At 55.1% G+C, this 27195-nt stretch overlaps 2 protein-coding genes across 2 annotated transcripts; one reads left to right on the top strand and one right to left on the bottom strand.

Annotated features, from left to right (window-relative positions):
- The first annotated feature begins 813 nt into the window (after nt 1–813).
- On the top strand, nt 814–9356 carry SDS (serine dehydratase). The gene is made up of 8 exons (XM_007528807.3): nt 814–898; nt 4794–4948; nt 5255–5294; nt 5492–5631; nt 5971–6062; nt 6449–6676; nt 7700–7824; nt 8785–9356. Exons 2-8 carry the CDS (start codon nt 4796–4798, stop codon nt 8991–8993), a joined length of 987 nt encoding a protein of 328 aa, XP_007528869.1. The 5' UTR covers nt 814–898; nt 4794–4795; the 3' UTR covers nt 8994–9356.
- A 513-nt stretch (nt 9357–9869) lies between these two features.
- On the bottom strand, nt 9870–26531 carry PLBD2 (phospholipase B domain containing 2). The gene is made up of 12 exons (XM_007529383.3): nt 26210–26531; nt 22191–22284; nt 21075–21233; nt 19220–19320; nt 18910–19124; nt 15843–15940; nt 13626–13786; nt 12820–12915; nt 12637–12708; nt 11898–12050; nt 10729–10891; nt 9870–10649 (listed from the first exon to the last, which is right to left on the bottom strand). The coding sequence occupies exons 1-12, from the start codon at nt 26497–26499 to the stop codon at nt 10482–10484; spliced, it is 1770 nt and encodes a 589-aa protein (XP_007529445.1). The 5' UTR covers nt 26500–26531; the 3' UTR covers nt 9870–10481.
- Nucleotides 26532–27195: the final 664 nt, after the last annotated feature.

The following is a 27195-nucleotide window of genomic DNA, read 5'->3' as shown; positions in this document are numbered from 1 at the left end:
CATCAATTCCCTATTCTTCCATGCTCATATCATAACACTACCTGGTCTTAGGAGGGTGGCACAATTATCATCCATGTTTTTATTTACTTATCTATTTATTTATGAGCTCAGTTCAGCTCTGGTTTATGGTGGTGCTGGGGATTGAACCTGAGACTTCAGAGCCTCAGGTATGAGAATCTTTGGCAGAACCACTATACTGTCTCCCCAGCAATACCTCTGTTTTAAAGGTAAGAAAACAGAGATTCTCAGAGACAAAGTGACTTGCCTGGGGTCACAAAGGTAGTAAATATCAGAACTGAGATTTGAACTCAGGACCACCTGGATCTTACCTGGGATGCTACCTGCCCCGTTATTCCAAAAAGCATGTGGATGGCAGGGGCAGCTGTGGCACTCAGACTGCGCCCTGGATGTCAGCCCTTCTCTCCTCTGTGCCTGTGCCTCCCCACACACAGTCAGAGGAGGGTAGTAGCAGCACCTTCTTCCTCCTGTGTGTTTCTTGATACTATGCGCCAGGCACATGTTGGTCACTTTCAGCTCGTGGTCTCAAACTGTGTTCTTCCTAGTCCCATGGTGTCCTTGGGAAGTAGGTCTTACATGTGCAAATAGAGAAACTGAGGCTGGGGAATGGGCGTGGCTGGAGCGATGGGCAGGATGGGGGAGTATCAGGCTGAGGAGCCAGCCGCCCCTCCCCTCCCCTCCAGCCAGCCTGGAGGACAGGGCCAGGGGGAGGGCCCAGCAGGGGTGTGTCCAGGCCCGGGGCCCCATTGGCTGCCCGGAGAATAAAGTCTGGACAGCCGCCCCAGTGACAGCTCAGAAGCCAGCCTCCCTGCCCATCTGTCTGTCTGTCCTGCGTCTGTCAGGACCAGCTCGCTTCACTCCTGCTCTGCCACATTGTCCGGTAAGGGACGTCCATCCTCGGTCCCCCCACATGCCCAGGGTCCAAGGGTGCCTACCGCCAACCTGAGCAGCTCAGGGAAGGAGGAGGGGGAGGTAGAAAAAGCCAGATGAGCATAAAGCCCGCTGCAAAGCTAAGCTGGCAGGTCTGCTCTAGCTGTGCCTCAGTTTCCCCATTTGTAAAATGGGCAAATCACAGATTCCTCATATGTCTGGTTTGTGGGTGAGCCAAGGCAGGGGGCTTAGAATGTCCAGCTAGGATATGATGGCCACTCACATATCCTGAGCTCCTACTGGGGGGCAGGCAGACCCCAGCTCCCCTGACCCCTCAACTTCACCTTGACAGGTAGGAGGGCAGGGTGCTGCTGCATTAGGAAGAGGGAAACCGTCTCCACCACCCTGGGGGGCCCTGCTCCCCCTGCACTTGAGAGCACAGGAAGGAGCCCTGGAGATGGGTGTGGGGAGTTCCCAAGCCCACCTAACATCTTCCAGGTTCCCCCATCCAAACACCAGCCCTTGGCACTCTGCTCAAGAGATTAACAGTCAGCCCCAAATGGGTGTTGTTTGGGGAATGATTTTAGTCCAGGAAACTTAGCTGACAGGTGTGGGGAGTTCTGGGGTACGCCCAGTTTGTGACTTTTACTCAAGAGACCTAGAGGGATGGGCATAACTGAGTCTCCCTCATCCTGGGATCTGAATGTCACTTAATTCAGAGATGCCCAAAGTGCTCATCTTTGGGGGTGCTAGAGTTGGTGGGATGGTCAGGAATTGCACCCCTTCCTTTTCCTCTGACCCAGGTGTGTCTGGTTCAGTCTGGTCCAGGGGTGCCCAGGTCAGAGGCAGAACCGGGAGGGGTGGCAATGAAAGGGGGTGGAGGCCCCCATGACTGGCTTTCTGGGGAGGTGAAAAAGCAGGACCCAGGTGGGCAGCTCACCCTGCCACCCGCTGACTGTGACTCGTGATTCAGGCCAGGTGGTCAGGACAGTCCCTGTGTGAGTGTGAACAGGAGCGAGATGGAGAAGTGGTGTGTGTGTGAGTGTGTGTGTGTGTGTGTGTATGTGTGTGTGTGTCCAGACACCAGGCGACCTCAACCTTTTCACTTCCCAGCCTATCAAGAGGTCGAGATCGAAGCCACACCGTGTCCTACAGCAAGCCTGTACTCTGGGACTCAACTGCCCCCTCCCCGGGTGGCCCTGAAGAAGTCACATTGGTATTCCAGTCCCCACACTGTGTCACAGCCTGGCCAAGAAGCCACAGTAACAGAATGGTGGCCACCCCCTCACTGTGCCCTGCCCTGCTTCCTTGCTCTGCTCTCCTGTGGCTGCAGTGTCACAGTGTCAGCGCTGTCATCTCAAAGTCGTGGTCCGGTGGCCAAGGACTGACAGCATGAGAGTTTCTTGGCAGAACCATGATGCTATCTCCCCCACCCATGGTGGTGTCCTCATTGTAGCTGACTACCTAGCATCATGTAATCATAATTATGAAGAGAATTTCAGTGAAGTGTTTCCTAGCTGGGTGTTGGGGTTCCGAAGACGTGTGTGTGTGTGTGTGTGTGTGTGTGTGTGTGTGTGTGTGTGTGTGTGTGTGTGTGTATCTCACCCTGGAAACATGCACCTGAGCCTGTGTGAGGTCCTGGGTTTAAGGCCCAGCACCACAGGGGAGCACCATGCAGGGAGCTCTCTGAATGCTGGTGCGGTGCTGTGGAGTTTCTCCTCTGCCCTCCCCCCGCCTTTTTTTTCTTTTTGCTATCAAGAGTTATCACAGAGACTCCGTGCCTGCACAGTTCCACTGCTCCAAGCATACTCCATTTTCCTAGAAGATGAGAGACAGACAGTGAGAGAGAGAAGCAGAGATAACACAGTAGTTCTCCAGGACTGGGAAAGCTTCCCTTGTGCACAGTGCTCCCGTGTGTTGGCCTGGGGCAAAAGTGGGCTCCACTGGGATGGGCTTTCTCCTAAGCGCGTCTCTCCTCTCTCTCTCTTTCTCTTTCTAAACATATTTATTTTAATTAAATACAGATGCATTTACATAATGCACAGAGCAGAACTATGCAACAGTACAAAGTGGGTCAAAGACCAGCTCCGCAGGAAACCCCCCAACCAGCTTTTCATGTGTCTCCTGAGACATTCTGTGCACACGTGTCTGTGCATGCGCACACACACACATATGATTTTTAGCTTTTTAAAAAATATTTATTTATTCCCTTTTGTTGCCCTTGTTTTTTTTTATTGCTTTAGTTATTATTGTCATCGTTGTTGGATAGGACAGAGAGAAATCAAGAGAGGAGGGGGAGACAAAGGGGGAGAGAAAGACAGACACCTGCAGACCTGCTTCACCGCTTGTGAAGCAACTCCCCTGCAGATGGGGAGCCCAGGGCTCGAACCGGAATTGAATCCTTACGCCGGTCCCAGTCCTTGAGCATGATTTTAGTTTTTTTGGTACAAGTAGACTGTACACAGGCTGAATATGGAAAAACAATAGGTGGGGGCCTGGTGATGGCGCACCTGGTAAAATACATGCATTACAGGGCACAAGGTCCAGGGTTCAAACCCCCGGTCCCCGCCTGCAGGGGGAAAGCTTCACAAGTGATGAAGCAGAGCTTCAGGTGTCTCTCTGTCTCTCTCCCTTTCTATCTCCCTCTCCCTGTCTCTACCCAATAACAAAAATAAATATTTTTTAAAAATAAAATAGGTGACAGACAAGATCAAACTTAGGCAGCAGGCATGACAGAGCCAAGGCTGCCTGCCAACAGGGGCAAGGGAGGATATAAGAAAGGGCTGGGGCTGTATTTGTTGTTGTTATATTGAAATTTTTATAAAAGGAACAGCAATGGTACTCCATGCCTGATCTGCTCCCCAACGTATCTGCTTAACCAGCTTGCAATTCATGCCTTGAAATGAAGGTGCGAAATGAGTGGTGGCATGCCTGGTTGAGCACACATGTTACCATGCTCAGGGACCCAGGTTCAAGCCTCCAGTTCCCCACCTGCAGAGGGAAGCTTTTGAAAAAATATTTATTTATTTTCCCTTTTTTTTGTTGCCCTTGTTTTATTGTTGTAGCTATTGTTATTGATGTCATTGTTGTTGGATAGGACAGAGAGAAATGGAGAAGGGGAGGGGAAGACAGAGAGGGGGAGACAAAGGTAGACAACTGCAGCCCTGCTTCACTGCCTGTGAAGCGACTCCCCTGCAGCTGGGGAGCTGGGGGGCTCCAACCGGGATTCTTACACCAGTCCTTACACTGTACCATGTGCGCTTAACCCGCTGTGCTACTGTCTGACTCCCGGGGGGAAGCTTTAAGAGTGTTGAAGCAGTGCTGTAGGTCTCTCTCTCTCTCTCTCTCTCCCTCTCCCTCTCCCTCTCTCTCAATTTCTCTGCCATACCAAATTGAAAGAGAGAACGAAAAAGAGAAAGCTATCTCTTAACTATTTCCACTAGATATTAAGAAAAGTTTCACACTGAAAGAGAGGGAAGCCAGAGCATCACTCTGGTACGTGCAGTGCCGGTCTGGATCCAGGAGCTTGGGGCTTAAGGGTCCCTTGCCCTACTAGTTGAGCCATCCCCCACCTGTCACAGCTCCTGAATCAGCATCTCCTCCTTCACCTGGGGCTTCTGGGAAGCTGTAGGTTCTGTGTTTCATTCTGAAGGTCACAGCTTCCCCATGTGGTGTGTGTGTATGTGTGTGTCTCCATGTGTGACACAAGCGTGGGCACGGGGGGGGGGTCTTTGTGCCACCCTGCAGGTGAAGGTGAGGCCACATAGTGAGGTAGTGAGGCAGTGACTGGAAGCCAAGTCTCTAGGCCACTGTCCCCTTGGTCCTGTCCTCAGCCAACTGAGGGGAGGGGCAGGGCTGTCCCTGTCATAGCCTGCCTGACCCCCGTCTGGCATGCCCTCCCCCAGCAATGGCATCCAGGGATCCCCTGCACGTGAAGACACCCATTCGAGACAGCATGCCCCTGTCCAAGGTGGCGGGCACCAGTGTCTACCTCAAGATGGACAGCTCCCAGCCCTCTGGCTCCTTCAAGATCCGGGGCATAGGGCACCTCTGCAAGACGGTAGGACCCCTGGTTAGCAGGAGCCATATGGGGGCAACTTCTAGTCCCCTAGCAGGGAGGGACACTGCTGTATGACATCCTGGGAGCTCCTGGTGTGGCCCACTGCCACACAGTGCCCAGAGCACTTCCTGTGGTAGTGGGGGGTGACTCCCACCCCAGGGCCATAGGTGCCCCTCTCCTTCATCCTACTCCATGTGAGTGAAGAAGAGGCCAGAGAAAGCTGGTGTCACTGGGGAGCTCCAAAAGGGAGGGGAGGGTCCAGCCAAGGCTGGGCAGGGGTGGCCTGATGCCCCTTTGTCTCCTCAGTGGGCTGAACGAGGCTGTCAACACTTCGTCTGCTCCTCGGGTAAGTAGCCTGCTGCAAGTCCCCAGGCCAGGCGCTCACCCTCTCTGGGCCCAGCCGTCAGCTCTTGCAAACACTGAATGGGGAATTCCAGGGGGAGGCTAGTGGTCATCCTGGGACGCGGGGTGCAGCCCCCTGAGGTGGGATGGAGGCTTTCTGGCTGGGATCCCACAATGACACCCCCCATCTGACCCCGGCAGCTGGCAACGCAGGCATGGCGGCCGCCTATGCCGCCCGGAAGCTGGGCATCCCGGCCACCATCGTCGTACCTAGTACCACTCCAGCCCTCACCATCGAGAGACTCAAGAACGAGGGAGCCATGGTCAAAGTGGTGGGGGAGGTGAGTACCCAGTGGGCGTGGCCACGGAGGGGAGGGGCGTGCCCATGGAGAAGGGGGGAGGGCGGGTCCGCCACGAGCTTCCCGGGGCGGGGCCAAGAGTCTGGAGCAAGACCAATGAGAGACATGGGGGCGGGGCCAGTAAGAGCCTGGAGGCGGGACCCATGAGCCGGGGCGGGGCCAAGATGAGTTCCCTGGAGGCGGGGCCAAGCGCCTGGGTAGGGCCAACGAGAGCCAGGGGCGGGACCAAAAAGAGCCACGAGGCGGGGCCGCGGCTATCGGGTAAGGGTGCAACAGACAGCTCTCGGTCGAGCCACTGCTCAGCGACTCTTGCTCTTGCAGTCGCTGAACGAGGCCTTTGAGCTGGCCAAAGCCCTGGCCAAGAACAACCCGGGCTGGGTCTACGTGCCACCCTTTGACGACCCCCTCATCTGGTATGCGGGGCCCTGGGTCGCCTAGTGGTGGTGGGGCCGGCGTCCCCTCAGTACACCTCAGGGAGAGAAGACACACAGGTAGGGCAGGTGGGGCTAGTGGCGTCCTCACATCCAGGGTGAATACACACCCAGACGCCCGCAGATCAAACACCAGACAGTCCAGGGAGGAGGCAAGGGTGGCTGTCCCTAGGGTGTCACCTCCAAGCCTGTCACCTGGGCCGGGGGGAGGAGGGGACGGCGGTACAAAGAAACATCTGTGGAAGGCAGATGTTGGCAGCTGGGGGCCAGGGTGGAGTCAGGGAGGAGGGGGCATCTGGGACGATGCCCCCTTTCCCCCTGCCAGGTGTTCTGAGGACACCCAGCCCTAAACTGTCCCCGTCCCCTAGGGAAGGCCACACGTCCATCGTGAAGGAGCTGAAAGAGACGCTGAGCGCCAAGCCAGGAGCCATCGTGCTGTCGGTGGGCGGCGGGGGCATGCTGTGCGGTGTGGTGCAGGGGCTGCAGGAGGTGGGCTGGGGTGATGTCCCTGTCATTGCCATGGAGACCATCGGGGCCCACAGCTTCCATGAAGCCACCAAGGCCGGCAAGCTGGTCACCCTGCCGCAGATCACCAGGTGAGGGAACAGCCTGTGGCCACCCAGTCACACAACTCAAGGGGACCGAGCCCAAGAGACCCTGCAAGGTCCAGCATCAGGCACGTGATGGTCTCCCTGCCCTGGGTTGCCCCCCCAACACACATCCTCCACACTCACACCCATGCCACTGACTGACACTGGCAGATGCTGGGGGCAGAGCTCCCAGGAAACCTCAGTGTCTCAGCCATGAGCCTCTGGCTGCTGGTATTTAATGGGGATGGGGCTCAGCTTCGACCTACAGACACCCCAAGTTATAGCAACTCAAAGACTGACCTGAGTTTTCTCTCTTATGTGTTAAGTCCAGTGCTAGGCCACCCAGGAGCAATCTCTAATAAAGCCAGGGAGGAACCCAGGCCCTTGAGTTTCTCCTCCAACATCTTCATGGCATAGCCTTAGGGCCCCAAATAGCTGCCGGAGTGCCAGCTCTCAGACCCATGGCAGGGAGGAGGAGGAAGGCAGAAGCTCTACTCCCCTGCCTCTGAAGACAGACACCACATGTCCCCAGTCCTCTCACAAGTCAGAACTTAAGTCATGTAGAATCCAGGGAAGAACTGGTTTCCAGAGCCTGGCACCTTGGAGCTCCCCAGGCCCTCTGACCCCTGCACCCCGGGGGTGAATTAGCAGGCAAAGCTGGGGGCACTCAGTCACCTTTATGAGCTGATCAGCATCTGCTCAGTGTTGGGATGGGTTGGACTGAAAGCTGCCCCACAGGACTTCTGGGAGGAGGCAATCTTCATCCTGAGCCTCAGGACTGGACAGGGCTTGGGCAATTTGGAGCAAGGGCAGGAAACAAAGGGGGGCCTTTTAGGGGTCTACTCGTGCATCAGAGTTGAAAAGCGGGGCTGCTGAGTTTGGGGGGCTCACCATTCCCTCAGGGATCTTCAGTGATTCATTTGCAGGGGGGTTAGCCCATCCCCTGCTATGGACCCTCATCTCACCCACTTTTCTCTCCCCCTCTCTGGTCCTGTCACCCTTGTCCCCTTCTGTTACTGCCGCCACCAGTGTGGCCAAAGCCCTGGGTGTAAGCACAGTGGGAGCACAGGCCCTGAAGCTGTTTCAGGAGCACCCCATCTTCTCAGAGGTCATCTCGGACCAAGAGGCAGTGGCTGCCATCGAGAAGTTTGTGGGTAGGTGCCCAGGCCCTCCAGACCCCAACCCAGGAGCCCAGTGTCCTCCACTGGGAGCATGTGCACAGGGGTTCCAGAGCTGCCCCCCGCCCCCGCCCCACGGCTCTGTTCCCATCCCTTCTGCAATCATTCCCTCACAAGAGCTAGGACAGTCCATACAAAGAAGGAAGCCAAACAGCCACAATGACAGGGACAGCAACAGTGTTTTTAATAAGTGTTCTGAGCTTCCTGGCAGTCATGCTGAAGAATGAGTCTCGGTGCTGGGTCCAGAACTTAGGACAGGACAGGGCACACACACACACACACACACACACACACACACACACACACACACTAGCATTTATGTTGCACCTCACTGGCTATGCCCAGTTTGGCTAATCAATCACAGAGCCCTTACACAGATGGTGCCTCAGAATGCTTCATTTTTAAAAAATATATTTATTATTGGATAGACAGAGAGAAATCAAAAGGGGAGGAGATAGAGAGGCAAAGAGCCAGAGAGACCTGCAGCCCTACTTCACCACTTGTGAAGCTTTCCCCTTACAGGTGGGGACCAGGGGCTTGAACCTGGGTCCTTGCACACTGTAATGTGTGCACTTAACCAGGTGCACCACCACCTGGCACTCCCCCCTTTTGTCTCCAGGGTCAACGGCACTGCAAATTCACTGCTCCCGGTAGCCATTTTTTCCACTTTTATTTGACAGGACAGAGAGAAATGAAGAGGGGAGAGGGATATAGAGAGGGAGAGACACCTGTAGCCATGCTTCACAGCTTGTAAAGCATCCCATCTGCAGGTGGGGTGAGCGGGGGCTTGAACATGGGTCCTTGAGCATGGTGCTATTTCTGCTTAACCGGGTGCGCCACCACCCAGCCCCTCAGAATCCCTCTGAACACAGCCCTGGGCAGCAGGCAGGGAAAACCGTTTAGACTGGGCTGCCAGCTGACTGCACCCTCCCGCAGACCATGAGAAGATCCTGGTGGAGCCGGCCTGCGGGGCGGCCCTGGCGGCCGTGTACAGTGGTGTGGTGCAGAAGCTGCAGCGTTCGGGGAAGCTGTGCAGCCCGCTGTCCTCACTAGTGGTCATCGTGTGTGGCGGCAGCAACATCAGCCTGGCCCAGCTGCGGGCCCTCAAGGAGCAGCTGGGCATGTGTAATGGGCCGTCCGAGTGAGGCCTTGTCCACAGGACCGTGTCCACAAGTCCAGGCCTGCCAGCTCCCCTGCTCCCACACCAGGGACGGACACCTGAGCTGACCCCTCAGCGCCCGTGACCACTCTGGGACTGTCGGCATGCAACAGCCACCCACATCATGCACCTGCAGCAGGGGCGGCGTGGGTGGGAGGGGCCCGGGGCACGGCAGGACGTGCCCCCCCCCCCCCGAAGCCTGGTGTCCCCAGCCTGTGCTCTCTCCCCAGGAAGGGGGCTAAAGCCAAGGCTTGGGCGGGGGGGCAGCTATGCCCCTCCTCACACCCCGCCTTGTTTTTCTAATGTGAAGATTTTTTCAGAAACCAAGAACATATTTATGCAACCAAAAGCCTGTTTGTCCATTCATCCACTGATGGGCGGGTGGATGGAGGGATCAGGAACAGATGGATGAATGGGGGGTGGGGCAGATGGGTAGATGGATGATGGACAGATGAATGGGTGAATGGATGAAGGCATCAGTGGATGGGTGGATAGATTGATGGATAGATGGACAGATGGGTGGGTGGGTGGGTGGGTGGATGGATGGACAGATGGATAAATGAATAGGTGGGGATGAGTGGGTGAATGGATGAATGGGTGGACAGATGGATGGGTGGGTGGATAAATGGGTGGATAGCTGAGTATGTGGATGGATGGATGGATGGATGGATGGATGGATGGTGGATGGACATATGGATGGATGGAGGGATGGATGGACAGATGAGTGGGTGGCCGTGCAGATGAACAATGGTGTGTGGGCTGGCAGATAAAGGCCGAGCGGGGGGTGAGGGGTGGAAGTGCAGACCCCACAGTCGGAGGGAAAGCGGGAGCAGCCACCCTCAGGCCACAGAGCACACAGCAGTCACAGGCTCTAGTTTAATGGCGGCCCAGCCAGCAGCTCCCTCCCACAGCAGGGAGTCGGGCACTGCCCGAGGCCAGGGGCAGGCCTGGGTGGGTAGGCAGGAGGCTAGAGCACGGGGAGAGGGACACTCCAGCACCCCCAAACACAAGTTGCCAGAAACTTTGGTTTTTGTTCATTTCTCAAGCTTCTGTCCTTGGGGAAGCTGCCCAGGAGGAGAATGGGGGTGGGGAGGTGCTTCCTGAGGGAGCGGAGGGAGTGGAGGCAGCAGGTGGAAGTGCTTGTCTGGGGTGGGGGCTGACCTCCAGGCGCAGTGCTCTGCCCAGCCATCCAAGAGTATAGCCTGGGAGGGAGGAGGCGGAGAAGCCCCTCCTAGCTCACTGGGGCCCAGAACCTGACCCCAGGGGCACCCCAGGCCTCAAGAGGGGGCAGCATAAGGGGAGTGCTGGAGGGGAACAGAAAGAACAAGCTTCAGGGCAGCAGGGCAATGGAGGAGGGGCGGCAGAGGGAGTTGGGAGCACTCCCCCATTAAGGGGAGCACCCATCAGTTCTGAGCCCCCTGCTCCACCCCCAACTAGGTGCCCCTAGCAGGCAAGTCTGAGGACGCTGGGGGGCTCACTGCCACCAGACCTCCACGGGCAGGAACTTCCAGAGGTCAGGCTGGCCCATGTGCAGAAGGCCGCTGAAGGGCGAGGTGCTCCACTGGAAGGGCGGCAGCTGGTCCCACGTGGGGCCACTGACAGCCAGCAGGCCCAGGGCCCGAACCAGTGACACATTGGTGACCTGTGAACGGGAGGCCAGCTGAGCACGGGGCAGGGCCCCCCTGCCCCCTACACACACCCAGGGAGCACGGGGAGCAGACCTTGGCATCGATTCCCCCATGAGAACGCTGCTGCAGGGCCTGGAACGGGTAGGAGCCGTTGGCGGGGTTGAGGTCAGAGCGTGCGGAGATGGCATTCTCGGCGTTGGGCTTTGGCTGGCAGCTCTGGCACAGTGACAGTGGGTCATGCAGGTAGTTGTTGTACCTGCCAGGAGGTGGGGACAGGAGTGGGGCGGCCGTCACCCAGGGCTCCGCCATCCCTGTCCCAGGACACCCTGGGCCTCACCCCAAAGCCCGCCAGACCTCCTGCTCTCCGGGAACCACCCTGTCTCGCCTCTTGGCCAGCTTTAAAAGGGGAGGTTCTAGGGCTGGGAGGTGGTGCACCTGGTAGAGAACACACGTTACCATATGCAAGGAACTGGGTTCAAGTCCCAGGTCCCCACCTACAGGGGGGAAGCTTTACAAGCATGGGGGCAGTGCTATCAGTGTCTCTCTCTATCTCACCTTCCCGCTCAATTTCTGTCTCTAACAAATATCTTTTTTTAAAAGGGGGGCTATATATCCCTGGGATGAAGGACAAGCTTGTACCACCCATTCCAGGCTCACCAGGCAGCCCCCATGTATATCCTCAGCTGTCCTGGCTGTGGGCCACTCCCCCATCCCTGCCCGAAGCTTGCTGATCCATTCACACACACCCTCCACCCATGCCAGGTGGCCTCCCTTCTTGTCCACGCTTTCTCATTGTGTTGATAGTGACAAAAGAGAAATCGAGAGGAGAGAGGGAGATAGACTTCTGCAGACCTGCTTCACCACCCATGAAGGGCGTGGGGGCTGGCACCTGGTGCTTGTGCGTGGAGACGTGTGTGCTCTACCTTTAGTTTCAGATGCAGACAGAGAGCACACACCTTGAAGCCTGAGGCCCCGGGTTCTATCCCAGCAGCACACATAATCAGAACACTGCTGGGGCCTTTCTCTCTCATTATATAAACAAATAAAAGGGAGAGAGAAGAGGACAGAGAGAGACACAGAGAGAAAGGAAAGATACCACGATACCACTCTATCTAAGGAGCTCCCCCCTGCCATCCATGGTGTCCCAGCTGGTGCTGGGGCTCAGACACACGCCTTAGGCACAGCAAGGTGTCTGCCCTCGTCACAGGTGTGGGTGCCAGACACAGTTTTTCCAGTGAGCCCCGGGGTGCCCACTTCCGCACCTCAGCAGCCGCAGCATGGAGTCCACGTCATGTACCAGTGAGTGGTCCCGCTGGAAGATCTGGGCCCGTGGGTTCCTGTCATAGGAGAACCAGTCCCCGTAGCGTGCCACCAGGCTGGGCAGCCCGCTGACATTGAACACCACCTGGAAGTACCTGCAGGGACCAGGGACTGTGACTTCCGAGCCCCCTACATTCGCCGGGCAGTGCTGCAAACCACCCAGGCTCAAATCGGGGGCCGTTAGACCCGCAACAGCCCTGGGGAGCCATCGGGGGAACTAAGGCACCTGGGACGGCACTGGGATGAAGGACGGGGTGGGTACCCCACAGCTGAACCCCAAAACTGCCAGGGCTTTCCTGACCAAAGAGGAGGCAGGGCGGGCTTCTGATCTGTTTCCTAAGGGGAGAGGAGCCAGAGAGATAGCTCACCAGGGGAAGCCCGTCTTGCCATGCTCATGGCCCAGGTTCAAATCCCGACACGACATGGGAAGCGCTATGGCATCAGAGAAACTCCTCCCTGGCTGGCTCTCTCAGTGTCTGTCTGCGTAAAAAGGCAGCCTAGGGCTGGGGAAGTGCTCATCGTGAGGGCAGAACACAAGTGGGGGGTGGGGGCACTTCTCCAGTTTCCCCAGCGTATGCAGGGCTGGAGCACAAACAGGCCTTCACGCACACAAGTTCTGCTTTCCAGCCGCCTCCCCGGTGGGTCAGCAGGTGGGTGTGTGGGAAGGAAATGGGGACATACGGGATGTTGTAGCTGGCCCAGTAGGTCTTCTGGTACAGCTCTGTGGTCTTGTCCGCCACCACCACCATGCCCCTGCATGGAGAGGAGCGACAGTGCGGCTGTGAGGGCGCCGCTGTGGGCCCTGCCCTGCTTGGGGACCCTCCGTGGCTCCCCACTGCCTGGCTCTCCTGCCCCACAACTCACGGGATCTGCTCCAGGACCGTGAGCACCCTGCTCCCGGGGTTGGGCTGCCTGGGGATGAAGGCCTTGTAGTCCACGACCATCCACTGGTTGTTGTACCTGCCAAGTTCAAGCAGGGAGGGCTGAGCACAGCCCGGCCCAGCCTCACCTGTCTCCCTCAGGCCCCCAGCCCGGAGTCATGGGCCAGGGGTGGCCTGGGGATATCTGCATCTGAGTATCAACTTGGGGCTACAGCTTAGCCCAGAGCCCCCAAATCCTCCTCTTGCGGGGCTATGTGCCTGCCGCAGAGTCCTCTATGGCTCCCCAGTGCTTCTGGGAACAAACACTGATCCTGCTCTGAGATCATGTGCTGTCTCTGGGGTCTTTCCCCTGGGTGGGGCAAGTCCTGCTCTTCTCCGAGCCTGTTTCCCCATCCACAGGACCAGCATGGGAGTCCAAGGAGTGAGGGGAATCCTGGGGTACCCTCAGTTGTGACTTATTACTCGAGATCTAGGGGGACGAGGATAACTGAGCACCCCCATCCCCGGATCTGAATGTCACTTAATTCAGACAGACATGGGATGCCCACATTGGGGGGTGCTAGGGCTGGTGCGATGGTTAGGAATCACACCCCCTTCCTTTTCTTCTGACCCAGGTGTGTCTGACAGGGGTGCCAGTTCAGGGGCAGAACCAAGGGGTGGCAATGAGAGGCAGTGGGGCCCCCCATGACTGGCCAGGCTGGGGGTCGGGGAGTAAGGGCCCATAGGAGGGGTATAAGGAGGGACGGCAAGAGTCACAGCGGCCCTGGGTCCCAGAGCTGGGCTACTCACGTGCCGCTGTTGAACTTCTTGAAGACGTCGGCCCAGGAGGCCCCATCGATGGCCAGGCGATTTGCCACAAGGCTTCGCACCCACTCGAGCACGCAGCCCTTGGGCCGCACATACTTCCAAAGATCGGGGTTTCTGTTGCCAATCGTAGTCTCCAGCGTCACCTAGGGGAGACGAGAAGGCTGTGCAGGGGACACGCTTCCTGGCTCCCTGGGTGGGCAGGGGGCTCTCCATCCCGCACTCCAAAGCCCTGCTGGCTTGTTCAGTAATCCCCCCTATGTTGACCCCCCATTCCCTGATGTTGTATGGAGAGAGATGGAGGTGTGGGACTTCTATAATCTCAGGGGGCTCTCCAAGCACCCTTGTGAATAGTACAGCACACGGATAGTCACGTCCCTTCTTACAAAAGGTGAACTGAGGCCTGAAGACACTCAGAGACTTTCCGCCTTGGGCCATGGCTGGTTCCACGCACAGACAGAGTCAGACCTGCAGCCCTTCAGCCCTGCCTACCCCGCCCATCCAGAGAGCAACTGGTGACAGTGGCCTCACATGATGTCCTGAGAGGACACTCTCAGGACCGAAGGCAGTTCTGGGGAGCTGTTGGCCATGGGTGGAGAAAACATAGCATCTTTGTCCCAAGTCACAGCACAGAAAGCTCAGGCCTCATGTCATCCCCCTGGGGCTGCAGGGCCCGAGTTTTCACCACCCCAGGACACTGCCCTCCTCGGTGGCTGCCACATTGTGAGAGGTAAGGTGTCACTGGAGGGGCTTAGCTGGTAGAGCCTGGAGCTCCAGGTCTCACCCCCTAGCACGTGTCCCAGAGTACTGCTCCAGCTTCTCCCATACAAAATGTTTTTTAGGTTTAAAAAAAAAAAAAAAAAAACACTGCGGGCCAGGTGGTGGCACACCCAACTGAATGCATGTTACAGTGCATGAGGACCTGGGTTCAAGTCCCTAGTCCCTACCTGCTGGAGGGGGGAGGGCGGGGGAGGGCGGATTTGAGTGGTGAGGCAGAGCTACAGGACTGCTTCTGTCTCTTCCTTCCTTCCCTCTTGATTTCTGTCTCTATCCAATAAATAAAACAAATCAAACAGCACACAAACGAAGTTTTACTTATAAATGAGCAGTTGCTTTCCATGAAATCACACCACAGATTTCGGGATATTCATTTGGCAGCATGACTCCAGAACTAGGAGGTGGTGCAGTGGGTAGTGTTGGCACTCAGGAGGGCCCAAATTTAACCCCTGGCATCACATATGCCAGAGAGATGCTCTGTCCCCCCCCCCAATGTTAGTAAATAAGTCTGTAAAAGTGTTATTCTGAGGGTCCAGCAATGGCCGCACCTGGCTGACTGCACATGTTACAATGCACAAGGATCCAGGGTCAAGCTCCAGGTCCCCGCCTACAGTGGGAGAAGCTTCACAAGTGGTAAAACAGGGCTGCAGCTGTCTCTCTTCCTCTCTATCTCCCTCTGCCCTCTCAATTTCTGTCTTTCTAATAAATATAAAAATTAAAAATATTTTTTTAAAAAGAGAGAGAATTAGAAAAAAGTGTTATTCTGAAAAGGGATTCACAGCCCCTCTGCCATCTTCCAAGGAGGCATCCAACACAGACAGAGTTACAGACCTGGGGGAATGCTTCCTGCCTGGATTCTCCCCAGGTCTCGGCTGCCCTGCTCTGACTTCAACGCTCACTCCCTAGCTGATGGCACCCAGGGAACCCCTCTGGGCCTCCTAAAGGGGCCCCTTTCCTGGCTGGCATCCCCTTCCCCGAGGACTCTGTTGTTCAGTGCTCTTTTCTCCGCTCTGCCCAGTTGCCCTGGTGATTGGATGGCCTGGGCTGTTTCTGACGCATGGACTGGGGCCAGGCAGTGCATCAGAAACAGGGCGGGGTGGGGGAGGGAGAGGGAGGAAGATAGTGTGAGGGCCTGGCCTATCCCAAACACAGGAAAACAGAAGGGGGGTTGAGGTCGAGGAGGTTTCCAAAGGGTGGCCCAGCCCAGCAATTTCCAAGAGCTGCTACAATGGAACAAGAGTTCCAGGCCATGACAACCTGGGGAGGTCCTGGGCTGGGGCCTGGGAATCCACATTTAACAAGGTCCCCTTGGGCGCTCAGGAACCCCAGCAGCAGCAGAGAGGGCCTTGGCCTGGGAGCACCATGGCGTGCAGGGCTCTGTCCCTGTGTGTGTGTGTGTGTGGGGGGGGGTGACACTTTACTTACCAGGCCGCTGCCCAGGATGTAGAAGTCGTCACAGGAGAAGATGGTGCCGGGGTAGGATGAGAAGGTCTGCTTGTTGCCAACCACCAGGGGGGAGTCATCTGAAGGGAGGGGTTGCTGATCAGATAAGTCCAGAGGGAGGGGGACCCCACAGCCTCACCAGATGAGTCTTGGGGTTCTCCAGGGGGAAAGTGGCAGACCTGGGAGAGAACCCCCACCCAGTCCTTCACCCTTCAATTTATCTGTTCATGAGAAAGGCATCGTGGTCCGGGAGGTGGCACAGTGGATAAAGCGTTGGACTCTCAATGAGTTCAATCTCCGGCAGCATATGTACCAGGGTGATGTCTGGTTCTTTCTCTCTCCTCCTATCTTTTTATTTTATTTATTTATCCCCTTTTGTTGTCCTTGTTTTATTGTTGTAGTTATCATTATTGTTGTTATTGATGTTATCATTGTTGGGTAGGACAGAGAGAAATGGAGAGAGGAGAAAAAGACAGAGAGGGGGAGAGAAAGAGAGACACCTGCAGACCTGCTTCACCACCTGCAGAAGCGACACCCCTGCAGGTGGGGAGCCGGAGGCTCAAGCAACATGCGCATAACCCGCTGCACAACTCCCTCCTCCTATCTTTCTCATGAATAAATAAATAAAAATTCTTTAAAAGAAAAACAGGCATGAAAGAAAGCTTTCTGGCACAACCATTATGCTGTCTCCTATCTTCCCTGCCCCATTTCTCTCCCCCCCCCCCTTTAGCCAGAGCACCTGGGACCTTGGAGCCTTAGGCATGAGAGTCAGCAATATTATTCTTTTTTTTTTTTTTTTTCAATCAGAGCACTGCTCAGTTTTGGTTTATGGTGGTGGGGGTAGGGATTGAACCTAGGAATTTGCAGCCTCGGGCAAGAGAGTCTCTTTGCGTAATCATTATGCTATCTAACCCCACCTAGCTGTATGATTCTGCAAACTGAATCTCATGCCTGAGGCTCTGAGTTCCCAGGTTCAATCCCCACCACCACCAGAGCCAGAGCTGAGCTGTACCCTGGTTAGAATGATAATAATTAAGTAAGGATGCCAGTTTGAGCCCCCAGCTCCCCACCTGTAGGGGAGTCGCTTCACAAGCGGTGAAGCAGGTCTGCAGGTGTCTATCTTTCTCTCCCCGTCTTCCCCTCCTCTCTCCATTTCTCTCTGTCCTATCTAACAATGACAACATCAATAACAACAATAACTACAACATCAAGGGCAACAAAAGGGAAAATAACTAACTAAATACAATGGTAATAATAATTAATAATAAAAAATAATACTAAAAGAGAAGGGGGAGACCCAGTGCACCCCTCTGGCCACAGTGCTCCCTGACACTCAGCTGTCTGTCTGCTCGCGACTACTCACTTGGGGCTTGCTCTTTGTTTATTTTTAAAATAAATAAGTTACTTAAATTAAGTAGTGGATGGACTTTAAATGGTTTATTTCACTTAACACAGCGCTCTGAAGGGTCACCCTGTGTCACGAGGGGAGGGCTGTCCACCTCTAGCTAAGTCACACACACACACACACACACACACACACAGCCTAAGGCATGTGCAGGGTGGACGCAGCTCCTCCACACGCTGCCCGGTGCACAGAGAGTGGGAGCGAGGCCGCCAACTATGCAAGCACATGGGCGAGGGAGAGGGGGAGGAGGCTTCACCGCAACAAAGGGCAGGGGCCAGGCTTCCTCTATAAGACACTGGGGACTGGTGCTGGCAGCACCACAGTGGGCTCAGAGCAGGCCTGAGGGTACAGGGACATGGTGACATTCTGGTTCCCTCTCTCCTCTCATAATAATAATTAAATAAATCTTTCATTTAAAAAATGGAATGTGGGGGGCCGAGTGGTAGTGCAGCAGGTTAAGCACACATGGCACCAAGTGTAAAGACTGGCACAAGGATCCCAGTTCAATCCCTGGCTCCCCACCTACAGGGGAGTCGCTTCACACACGATAAAGCAGGTCTGCAGGTGTCTATCTTCCTCTCCCCCCTCTCTCTTCCCCTCCCCTCTCAGTTTCTCTCTATCCTACCCAACAACAACAGCAATAACAACAAGGGCAACAAAATGAAAAAAAAAAAAAAAAAAAAAAAAAAAGGCCTCCAGGAGCAGTGGATTCATGGTGCAGGCACCGAGCCCCAGAGATAACCCTGGATGCAAAAAAAAAAAAAAGCAAGTGTATTAACCTATTAAAAAGAGAGAAATTGAGCCAGTGCATCCCTCTGGCACATGTGGTGCTGGGGACTAAACTCTGGACTCCATGCTCGAGTCCAGGCGCTTGATCCACCGCACACCCTCCCAGGAGGCAAAGTCTGAGTCATGGGGTGGAGGCGGCTGAGTCGCAGAGCACCTGGGTTCAAGCCCTAGCGCAGGCGAACAGCAGCAGAACCACGTGGATGCTGGAGCAGGGCCTCACTCGCTCTTCTCCCGCCTGCTCACTCTAAAAGAAGGGGAGGGGGCTCAGCATATAAGTCACATGATTTGTGAGCACAGGGTCCCAGGTTCAGTCCCTGGCACTGCTTCCAACCAGAGCTTTGGTCTCTTTCTCTCAACAAATGAGATAAACAGATGGATGGATGGATGGATGGATGGATGGATGGATGGATGGATGGATGGATGGATGGACAATTTTAAAAAGAAAATGTGGGTCTGGTGGTGGTACAGCCAGTTAAGTGCACATAGCACCATATACAAGGACCTGGGTTCGAGACCTCACTCCCCACTTGCAGGGGGGCACTTCACAAGCTGAGAGGCAGGTTTACAGATGTCTCTCTGTCTCTCCCTCTCTATCTCCCCTCCCTTCTCAATTTCTCTCTGTCCTGGTAACAAAATAAAAAACGTGAACATGCGGCCAGGAAGGTGCTAGCAGGCAGAATGGCACGCATGAGGCCCCGGGCTCAATCCCCAGCACAGCAAACGCCAGACTAACAGTCTCATCTCTCGCTCATAAAAACCCACTGTGAACACTAAGATGAACGCTCAGGGCGGCCGGACGGGGACCCCGTGACGCATGTGTGAGAGCATGTGCACACGCGCCCCCGCCCTGCCCACCTTGGGGGCCTTCCTGGAAGTGGAACCAGTACTTCTTGATGATGCGCAGCATGTGGCGGTAGGAGTTCCAGGTGTTGTGGGCCACCAGCAGGTCGCTGTGGCCGGGCAGCAGCTTAATGAGGGCGGAGCAGGAGCCCGAGCCCAGCACGCGCTTGGTCTTGGTCTTGTTCAGCGCCGGCTCCAGGTCCTCCAGGTCCCCGGAGAGCTGCAGCAGGCTGAGAGGGCAGGGGGTGACCCCCAGGTCGGAGCCCAGAGAAGCCCGGGTCAGGGGGGCCCTCCCTGCCCCGAGCACGCTGTAGGGGGCACTCACAGGAAGCCCAGGGGCTTGACAGTGAAGCTCCCAGTGGGGAAGGCTATGGTCCCTTCATAGCTGTCCTCCAGGCCCTTCAGCTGTAGCAGCGTCAGTCGTACCTGGGGGGGAGGGGTAACAGCGGGTGTCAGGCCCATCTGCCATGCCCTCCCCCACAATCCGCCAGTCATCCTTCCATGCCACGCACCCTTCGGCCACTAACTGCATGCCCCACCCTGTGTTGACCTAAGTCACTCCTACTTCAGAATATAGCTTCAAGACACATCCTCCAGGAAGCCTCCCAGTCTGCCCTAACTCACTGTTGACAGTGTAAAGAAATCGGCCTGGAACCACTGACCTCTTTAATCATGTGTGAGCCAAGAGTCAGAACTCAGCAGGTCTGCATCTGGGAAGAGGCTGCACCCCAAACCTCCCACTTCTGAAGCAGCAGGGGCACAGGGACCAGAGCTGTGACCTCCATCGGCCACCGAGGACCACAGGCAACAGCGGTCTATGGCACCTGACCCCAGCTCCCAGGACAGGTCAATGGGATACACAGACACCCACGGGGTCGTGAGCAGACTGAGCAAACGAGGAGTTTGCAGACCCTCCTTCGCCAGTCACTGCAACCACCCTCCTCACACAGCACACGGTCTCTGCCACAGCCGGTCACTGGACCAGTTCTCCCAGAACAGTGTGAGGACACTTCCCATGTCCCAGGGCTCCCTGGGCTCAAGTCCTCCATTTGAGACATTAATAATAAACTCCCCGAAAAATGTAAATATATTATAAGATGTAAATATATATAAATGTATATATATATTTTTTTTTTCAGCTAATGGATGTGTAGGTGGATGGATGAATGGGTGGGTGGATGGATGGATGTGTGGGGAAATGGAGAAATGAGTGGATGAATAGGGAGACAGATGGATGAATGGGTGGATGGATAAAGAGCTGGGATATTGCTAGATGGTGGGTGGGTGAGTGAATGGATGGATGGATAAAGGGATGGTAGACTGCTGGATGGATGGGTGGATGGGTGGATGGATGGATGGATGGATGGATGGATGGATGGATGGATGGACAGCTAAGTGGATGGATGGATAGATGGATGGATGGATGGTTAGGTGGGTGGATGGATGGATGGATGGATGGATGGATGGATGGATGGATGGCTAAGTGGATGGATGGATGGATAGATGGCTAAGTGGATGGATGGATAGATGGATGGATGGATGGATAGCTAAGTGGATGGATGGATGGATGGATGGATGGATGGATGGATGGATGGATGGATGGATGGCTAAGTGGATGGATGGATGGGTAGGTGGGTGGATGGATGGACAGCTAAGTGGATGGATGGATGGATGGATGGATGGATGGATGGATGGATGGATGGATGGATGGATGGCTAAGTGGATGGATGGATGGATGGATGGATGGATGGATGGATGGATGGATGGATAGATGGCTAAGTGGATGGATGGATAGATGGATGGATGGATGGTTAGGTGGGTGGATGGATGGATGGATGGATGGATGGATGGATGGATGGATGGATAGCTAAGTGGATGGATGATGGATGGATGGATGGACGGATGAATAGGATGGGCAGGTGGGTGGGTAGATACTGCCCTAAGAAGGGTGGGGGATGGGCAGCGAGGAATTCTCCTGTAGGAGGTGGCATGGACCTGGCTGAGGCTGGCGGGGGCGCTGACACACTGGTGTCCATTCCCAGAACTGACTCTGGGATCCCACGAGTGACAGCCTCTGGGGCGCCCTGGCCAGGACCCGAGGCCGAGGATAGCTAATTGGGCTGGCCAGGAAGGGCACAGGAGCAGGGCACACGCAGGGCCAAGGTGCGGGCAATACCCACCTGGTGCCAGTAGGAAGTGTCCTCGCCCGTCTGCATCATCTTCTGCATCCAGTCCAGATTGATCTCCAGGAAGCTCTTGAGCTTCTCGCAGTAACCAACCTCATACTCGAAGGGGCCGCAATAGTTCACCACCGTGTTCATCCAGTGCATGTAAATGAGCTACAGGCGGGCGGATGGGCAGGGGTCCCCACAGGCTCTCTGGACCCCACCAGTGGGCTCCTCACCCTCTCTCCTGCATCCGGGGGCCCAGCCTCTGTGCCCCATTCAGGCCGGATTCTCACCCCAATCACTAGTGTGCTGCCTCACTAACATGCCACCTCCTCCACGCAGCCTTCCTCTACCTCTAGAAGCCTTTCTCAAGTCCCTGTGCCAGGTCAGAGCCTCAGAGCCCATCGGGGCCAGATGCAGGGAACACTGTCAAGGGACAAGACTTAAGCGCAGGCCAAGGGAGCCCAGAGGCCGACACAGGAGCCAGCAGAGCAAGCCTGTGAGAACCACAGGCTGCTCACGGGCTGGGCCTGAAAGCCGAGTCCTCTGCTGACTGGCCGAGACTCCTGAAACGTGACTTCACCTCTCTGAGCCTCGGCAACACCTGCAGTGTGGGGGGTGGCCAGCTTCCCTGGGGGATTGGTAGGAGGCTCAGTGAGGGAAGGAGGACACCGTGCTGGGCACAGATGTCTAGCCCCTCCCACGAGGGCCACTTCTAGCTCCAACCCCTCTGAGCCACCTGCCGTGGGGCTACGTGACACAGTTCCCCTGCATGAACAGCACCTGGGCCGCCTCTCTCAAGTATGTGCATGAGGGGGAGGTGCTGGGTGGTGGCACACCTGGTTGAGCACAGCACATATTACAATGTGCAAGGACCCAGGTTCAAGTCCCTAGTCCCCACCTATGGTGAAGCAGGGCTGCAGGTGTCTCTGTCTCTCTCTCTCTCTACCTCCTTCTTCCTCTTGATTTCTGACTAACTCTATTCAATAAGTAAATAAAGATAATAATTTTTTTTTAAAAAGATTGTGCATGGGTCTCTCACCTCAGCCCCTGCCAACCTGGGGTGGGGATGCCCACTCCCCACACACCTCCACAGCCTCCAGGAGGGGGAGGGAGGGACCCCCTTACCTCCTGGGACACGGCGGCCTCCACCACACCCGCCGCATATGCCTGCAGGCTGTCATTGCAGTGGCCGCTGGTGTGCACCTCCAGGAAGGCCCACCTACGGGGGAGAGGTCACCCCATTAGGGCAGAGGTGAGGTGGGGCCAGGGTGCCTGTAATCCCAACCCAAGAAGCTACCCTGCAATGGCGGACTGTCTGTCTGGCTCCCAGCGCCTGCCAGGTTTGCATCTCTAGAAGAGCAATAGAGGACACAAAACATAGGTTTAGGGGGCTAAGACCATGCCCTTCAACTCCCCACCCACCCTTGGCTGTCCAGCCAGATCTGCAGAGCCTTGGCGCCCAGCGCCAGTCCTGCCTAAGACCACAACTAAAAAAGCATAGGCGACGTCCATAAGTCCATGCATCACACAGCGGCAGGAAGGCAGTTCAGTGGGGGCACAGGCCTTGCACGCCCAAGGGCCTGGTTCCATCTCCAGCCCTGTCCAGGCTACAGTGATGTTCTGCTTCTCTTTCTGTCATTAGATACCTTTTTAAAAAAATTTTTAAATTATTTATTTATTTATTCCCTTTTTGTTGCCCTTGTTTTATTGTTGTTATTATTAATGTCATTGTTGCTGGATAGGACAGAGAGAAATGGAGAGAGGAGGGGAAGACAGAGAAGGGGAGAGAAAGATCGACACCTGCAGACCTGCTTCACTACCTGTGAAGCGACTCCCCTGCAGGTGGGGAGCCGGGGGCTCAATCCAGGATCCTTACGCCGGTCCTTGCGTTTTGCACCACATGCACTTAACCCGCTGTGCTACCACCTGACTCCCCCCCTCCCTTTTTTTTTTTTTTTTTTTAACCAGAGCACTGTTCAGCTCTGGCTTATGGTGGTGCGGGGGACTGAACCTGGGACTTTGGAGCCTCAGGCATGAGAGTCTGTTTGCAGAACCATTATGCTGTCTACCCACCGCCCCCCCTTTTTTTTTAACTTACTTTCTTTCATTCATTTTTGATAGAGACAGAGAAATTGAGAAGGGAGGGGAGACAGAGAAAGAGTTATCTGGGGACCGGGCGGTGGTGCACCGGGTTAAGCGCACATCGTATGAAGCACAAGGACCGACACAAGGATCCTGGTTAGAGCCCCAGGCTCCCCGCCACCTGCAGGGGGATCGCTTCACAAGTGGCAAAGCAGGTCTGCAGGTGTCTCTGTCTCTCCCCCTCTGTCTTCCCCTCCCCTCTTAATTTCTCTCTGTCCTGTCAAATAAAATAGAAAAGATGGCCACCGGCAGTAGTGGACTTGTATTGCTGGCACCGGGCCCCAACGATAACCCTGGAGGCAAAAAAGAGAGAGAAAAAGAAAAACAGTTATCCGGGGGGCCAGGCGGTGATGCACTTGGTTAAGCCCACACATCACAGCACACAAGGACAAGGACACAAGTTCAAGCCTCAGGTCCCCACCTGCAGGAGGAAGGCTTCACAAGTGGTGAAGCAGGGCTGCAGGTGTCTCTCTATCTCCCCCCTTCCTCTCAAATTCTGTCTCTATCCAATAATAAATAAAAAAAGAAAAAGTTATCTGAAGCCCTGCTTCACTGCTAACAAAGCTTTCCCCTGCAGGTGGGAACCTGGGACTTGAACCTGGATCCCTGCACACGGTAACATGTACACTCAAACAGGTTCACCACTGCCTGGCCCCCCATAAATCTTTTTTTTTTTTTAAGCATCACACACATACACAAACATAAAGTGCATCTCTGTGTGTAGCTAGGCCTATTTATACATAGAAAATTCTGGAATCAGGAGTCAGAGACAGCTCAGCCAGTAAGGCTCGTATTTCACCAAGTATGAGGACCTGGGTTCAAGCCTCCCAGCCACCGAATGGGAGGACCCACACAGAAGAGGCTTCATGAGCGGTGCTGTGGTGTCTGCCTCTCTCTTTCTTAAAAGTCTGCAGGGTAAGGTGCAATCACACAGGTGGAACCCAGGCCATAGCCTTGGTGGCAAGAAAAATAATAACAACAAAAAGAAAGTTCTGGAGGTAACCAAGCTTATATATGAGCAGAAAGGAAGAGAAGGAATCATCTCCCACAATGCATCTCTAAATACCTTTCTAAAGCATTCTCACATACTTTTTTTTTTCAAAAAAAAAAAAAAGGTTTATTTGTGAAAGAAAGGAAGGGAAGGGAAGGGAAGGGAGAGAGAGAAATACATACATAGAGAATGCATCACCCTGGCATATGTGATGCCAAGGATCAAACTCGGGATTTCATGCTTGACAATCCAAGGCTTTACCCACGGTGCCACCCCCTTGGCCGGTCCCACATACCTTTCTAATCTGCTAGAACTGTCCCAGTGGAAAGCTTAGTACTTTGGTAATAATGACAGGTGTTTTATTTTTATTTTTTTAGGGGGTGTTCAGTTGGGGTACCTACACTTAGGGAAGTGCTTGATTGCTTCAAAGGTAGCTTGACTTTTTAAAAAATTAATTAATTAACTAATTTTCCCTTTGTTGCCCTTGCTTTTTATTGTTGTTATTGATGCCATCGTTGTTAGATAGGACAGAGAGAAATGGAGAGAGGAGGGGAAGACAGAGAGGGGGAGAGAAAGACAGACACCTGCAGACCTGCTTCACTATTTGTGAAGCGACTCTCCTGCAGGTGGGGAGCCGGGGGCTCGAACCACAATCTTTATGCCGGTCCTTGCACTTTGCACCACGTGCGCTTAACCCGCTGAGCTACCGCCCGACTCCCAGCTTGACTTTTTTATTCACTTTTTGCCGCCCTTGTTTTTTTCTATTGTTGTTGTTATTGATGTTGTTGTTGCTGGATAGGCGACAGGTGTTTTAACAGAGGGTTTCTCCATCTGGGCAGAAGGGCAGGGAGCGTGGATGTGGGCACGCCTCATTCCGAGGGCAGCAGGCTGGACCGCTCTGCCCATCTCTCCAGAGCACCTGGATGGGGCAGCTCCCACTCCTGAGGCTCTGCTCCAGGCCCTGGGGCTTTGGTGCCGGCCCTCAGGTAAGGCCAGCTCTCAGCCGGCCAGGTGGGCAGCCACCTGTGGCTAAGCGTCCTGGCAAGGAGCTGAATGCCAACTTCCAGGCACGAAGCCTGCGACTATCTACCAGCCGTCAGAAGACAGGCAGGCTGGGATGGCCAGAATCCACAAAGCCCTGGGTGTTGATGGGCAAGTTCACAAACCCACTGCAGGCCAGAGACGAGAGTTCCTACAGCTAACTGTGCATCTAAAGACAGCTATTTAAGGCAAGGGAGACAGCACAGTGGTTCTGCAAAACAATTTTCACAGCTGAGCCTCCAAAGGTCCCAGGTTCAATCCCCAGCACCACCATAAGCCAGAGCTGAGCAGTGCTCGGGAGAAACACACACCTATTTATCTAGAGGACATGCTCTCTAGCTTTGTGAGTGATGAAGCAGGGCTACAGGGGTTGTTTCTCTGTCTCTTTTCCTCTCCATTTCCCCTCCCCTCTCAATTTCTCTGTCTCTATCCAATAATACATAAATAAAATACTAACAACAACAACAACAAAGAACAAAAAAAAAAAAGAAGGGACGGTTCAGGGAGGGGCCGGGCAATGGTGTACACATTAATACACCAAAAGAACCAGGGCGGGTTCAAGTCCCAGTCCCCACCTGCAGGGGGGAAGCTTCACCAAAGGTGAAGCCGGGCTGCAAGTGACACTTCATATTATTATTATTAATTATTATTATTAACCAAAGCACAGCTCGGGGATTGAACCTGAGACTGTGGACTCTTTGCATAACCATTACGCTATCTACCCCCCCACCTCAGGTGACACTCTCTATCTCCCCCTTCTCAAATTCTCCGTCTCTAGCCGACAAATTATATGTACATATAGTTTTTTTTAAGTGAGGGTTCATCTCCTGGGGCTGACACCACCCCAGGGATGCGCACCGCAGCCGGGCTCTGCTCCCCACGGGCTGCTGTCACCGCGCAGGGCGGGCACCCGGTGTGCAGCGGCCCCGCCCGCCCCGCCCGCCCCGCCGCGCGGCCCGCCAACCCTTACCCGGTCTCGTGGATGGCGTTGGAGAGGTTGGCCCAGGCCACCGCGTCGGGGTGGCGGCCGTCCACCAGGCGCAGCTGCCCGGTCTCGGAGTCCAGCAGCACCGAGCGGCAGCGCGAGACGGGCGGGAACGACCCGTTGCGCCCCCAGTTGTCTTCCGGGGGCGGGATCGCGCCCGCCAGGCTACTGAGGAACAGCCCGACCAGCAGGGCCAGCGCCGGGGCCAGCGCCAGTGCCCGCGTCAGTGCCCTGGCCGGGCGGCCGCCCGGGGAGCCACACATCGGGGCCACCATGACGGTGCCGAGCCCCGCAGCCGGCTCACGTGACCGCGGACGCCGCGGAGGGCGGGGCCGCTCTTCCTGTGGGCGGGGCTAGGCGCGTGCTTTGCGGGTCCTGCTGAGAGTGCTGAGGGGCGGGGTTTGCCTCCTGGGGGCGGGGCCCGATTTGTCATGGGCGGGGCCTTCCTTAAAGAGCAAACTCATGAAGTCTTCATTCATGCATTCAATATATATATGTTTTAAATCAGAACACTGCTCAGCTCTCTGGCTTGTGGTGGTGCTGGGGATTGAACTTGAGACCTTGGAACCTTAGGTATGAGAGTCTCTTTTTTAATCCTTTAATTATCTTTATTTAAATTAGATAGAAACAGCCTGAAATTGAGAGGAAGGAGGAGATAGAGAAGGAGAGATTCAGAGAGATACCTTGCCGTGCATGAGGGTCAGGGGTTGAGCTTCTGCAGGTGCAAGGCAGCCCCGTGCCCGGCTCCCTTTCTTGGTGACCATCATTTTTTTTTTTTTAATTTAAAAAAGGAGACATTAACAAAACCGTAGGATAGGAAGGATACAACTCCACACAGTTCCCACCACCAGATCTCTGTATCCTATCCCCTCCCCTGATAGCTTTCCCATTCTCTATCCCTCTGGGAGTATGGACCCAAGGTCATTGAGGGTTGCAGAAGGTGGAAGGTCTGGCTGCTGTAATTGCTTCCC

This window comes from Erinaceus europaeus, unplaced genomic scaffold (assembly GCF_950295315.1).
Source record: "Erinaceus europaeus unplaced genomic scaffold, mEriEur2.1 scaffold_708, whole genome shotgun sequence".
NCBI classification, from domain to species: Eukaryota; Metazoa; Chordata; class Mammalia; order Eulipotyphla; family Erinaceidae; genus Erinaceus; species Erinaceus europaeus.
The sequence above is the reverse complement of the archived record's forward strand: the minus strand, read 5'-3'. Positions and strand labels throughout refer to the sequence as shown.

What these genes read in the sequence shown, in the direction of transcription:
- PLBD2 (XM_007529383.3), bottom strand. Translation starts at nt 26,499, where the DNA reads ATGGTGGCCCCGATGTGTGGCTCCCCGGGCGGCCGCCCGGCCAGGGCA. An exon ending in CTTCCAGGAAGGCCCCCAAG is followed by an intron (nt 15,941 to 18,909) that starts GTGGGCAGGGCG and finishes CCCTCCCTTCAG; the next exon opens with ATGACTCCCCCCTGGTGGTT. An exon ending in TGGGCCAGCTACAACATCCC is followed by an intron (nt 12,051 to 12,636) that starts GTATGTCCCCAT and finishes TGGTCCCTGCAG; the next exon opens with GTACTTCCAGGTGGTGTTCA.
- SDS (XM_007528807.3), top strand. Translation starts at nt 4,796, where the DNA reads ATGGCATCCAGGGATCCCCTGCACGTGAAGACACCCATTCGAGACAGC. An exon ending in TGGTCAAAGTGGTGGGGGAG is followed by an intron (nt 5,632 to 5,970) that starts GTGAGTACCCAG and finishes TTGCTCTTGCAG; the next exon opens with TCGCTGAACGAGGCCTTTGA. An exon ending in TTTGACGACCCCCTCATCTG is followed by an intron (nt 6,063 to 6,448) that starts GTATGCGGGGCC and finishes CCCGTCCCCTAG; the next exon opens with GGAAGGCCACACGTCCATCG.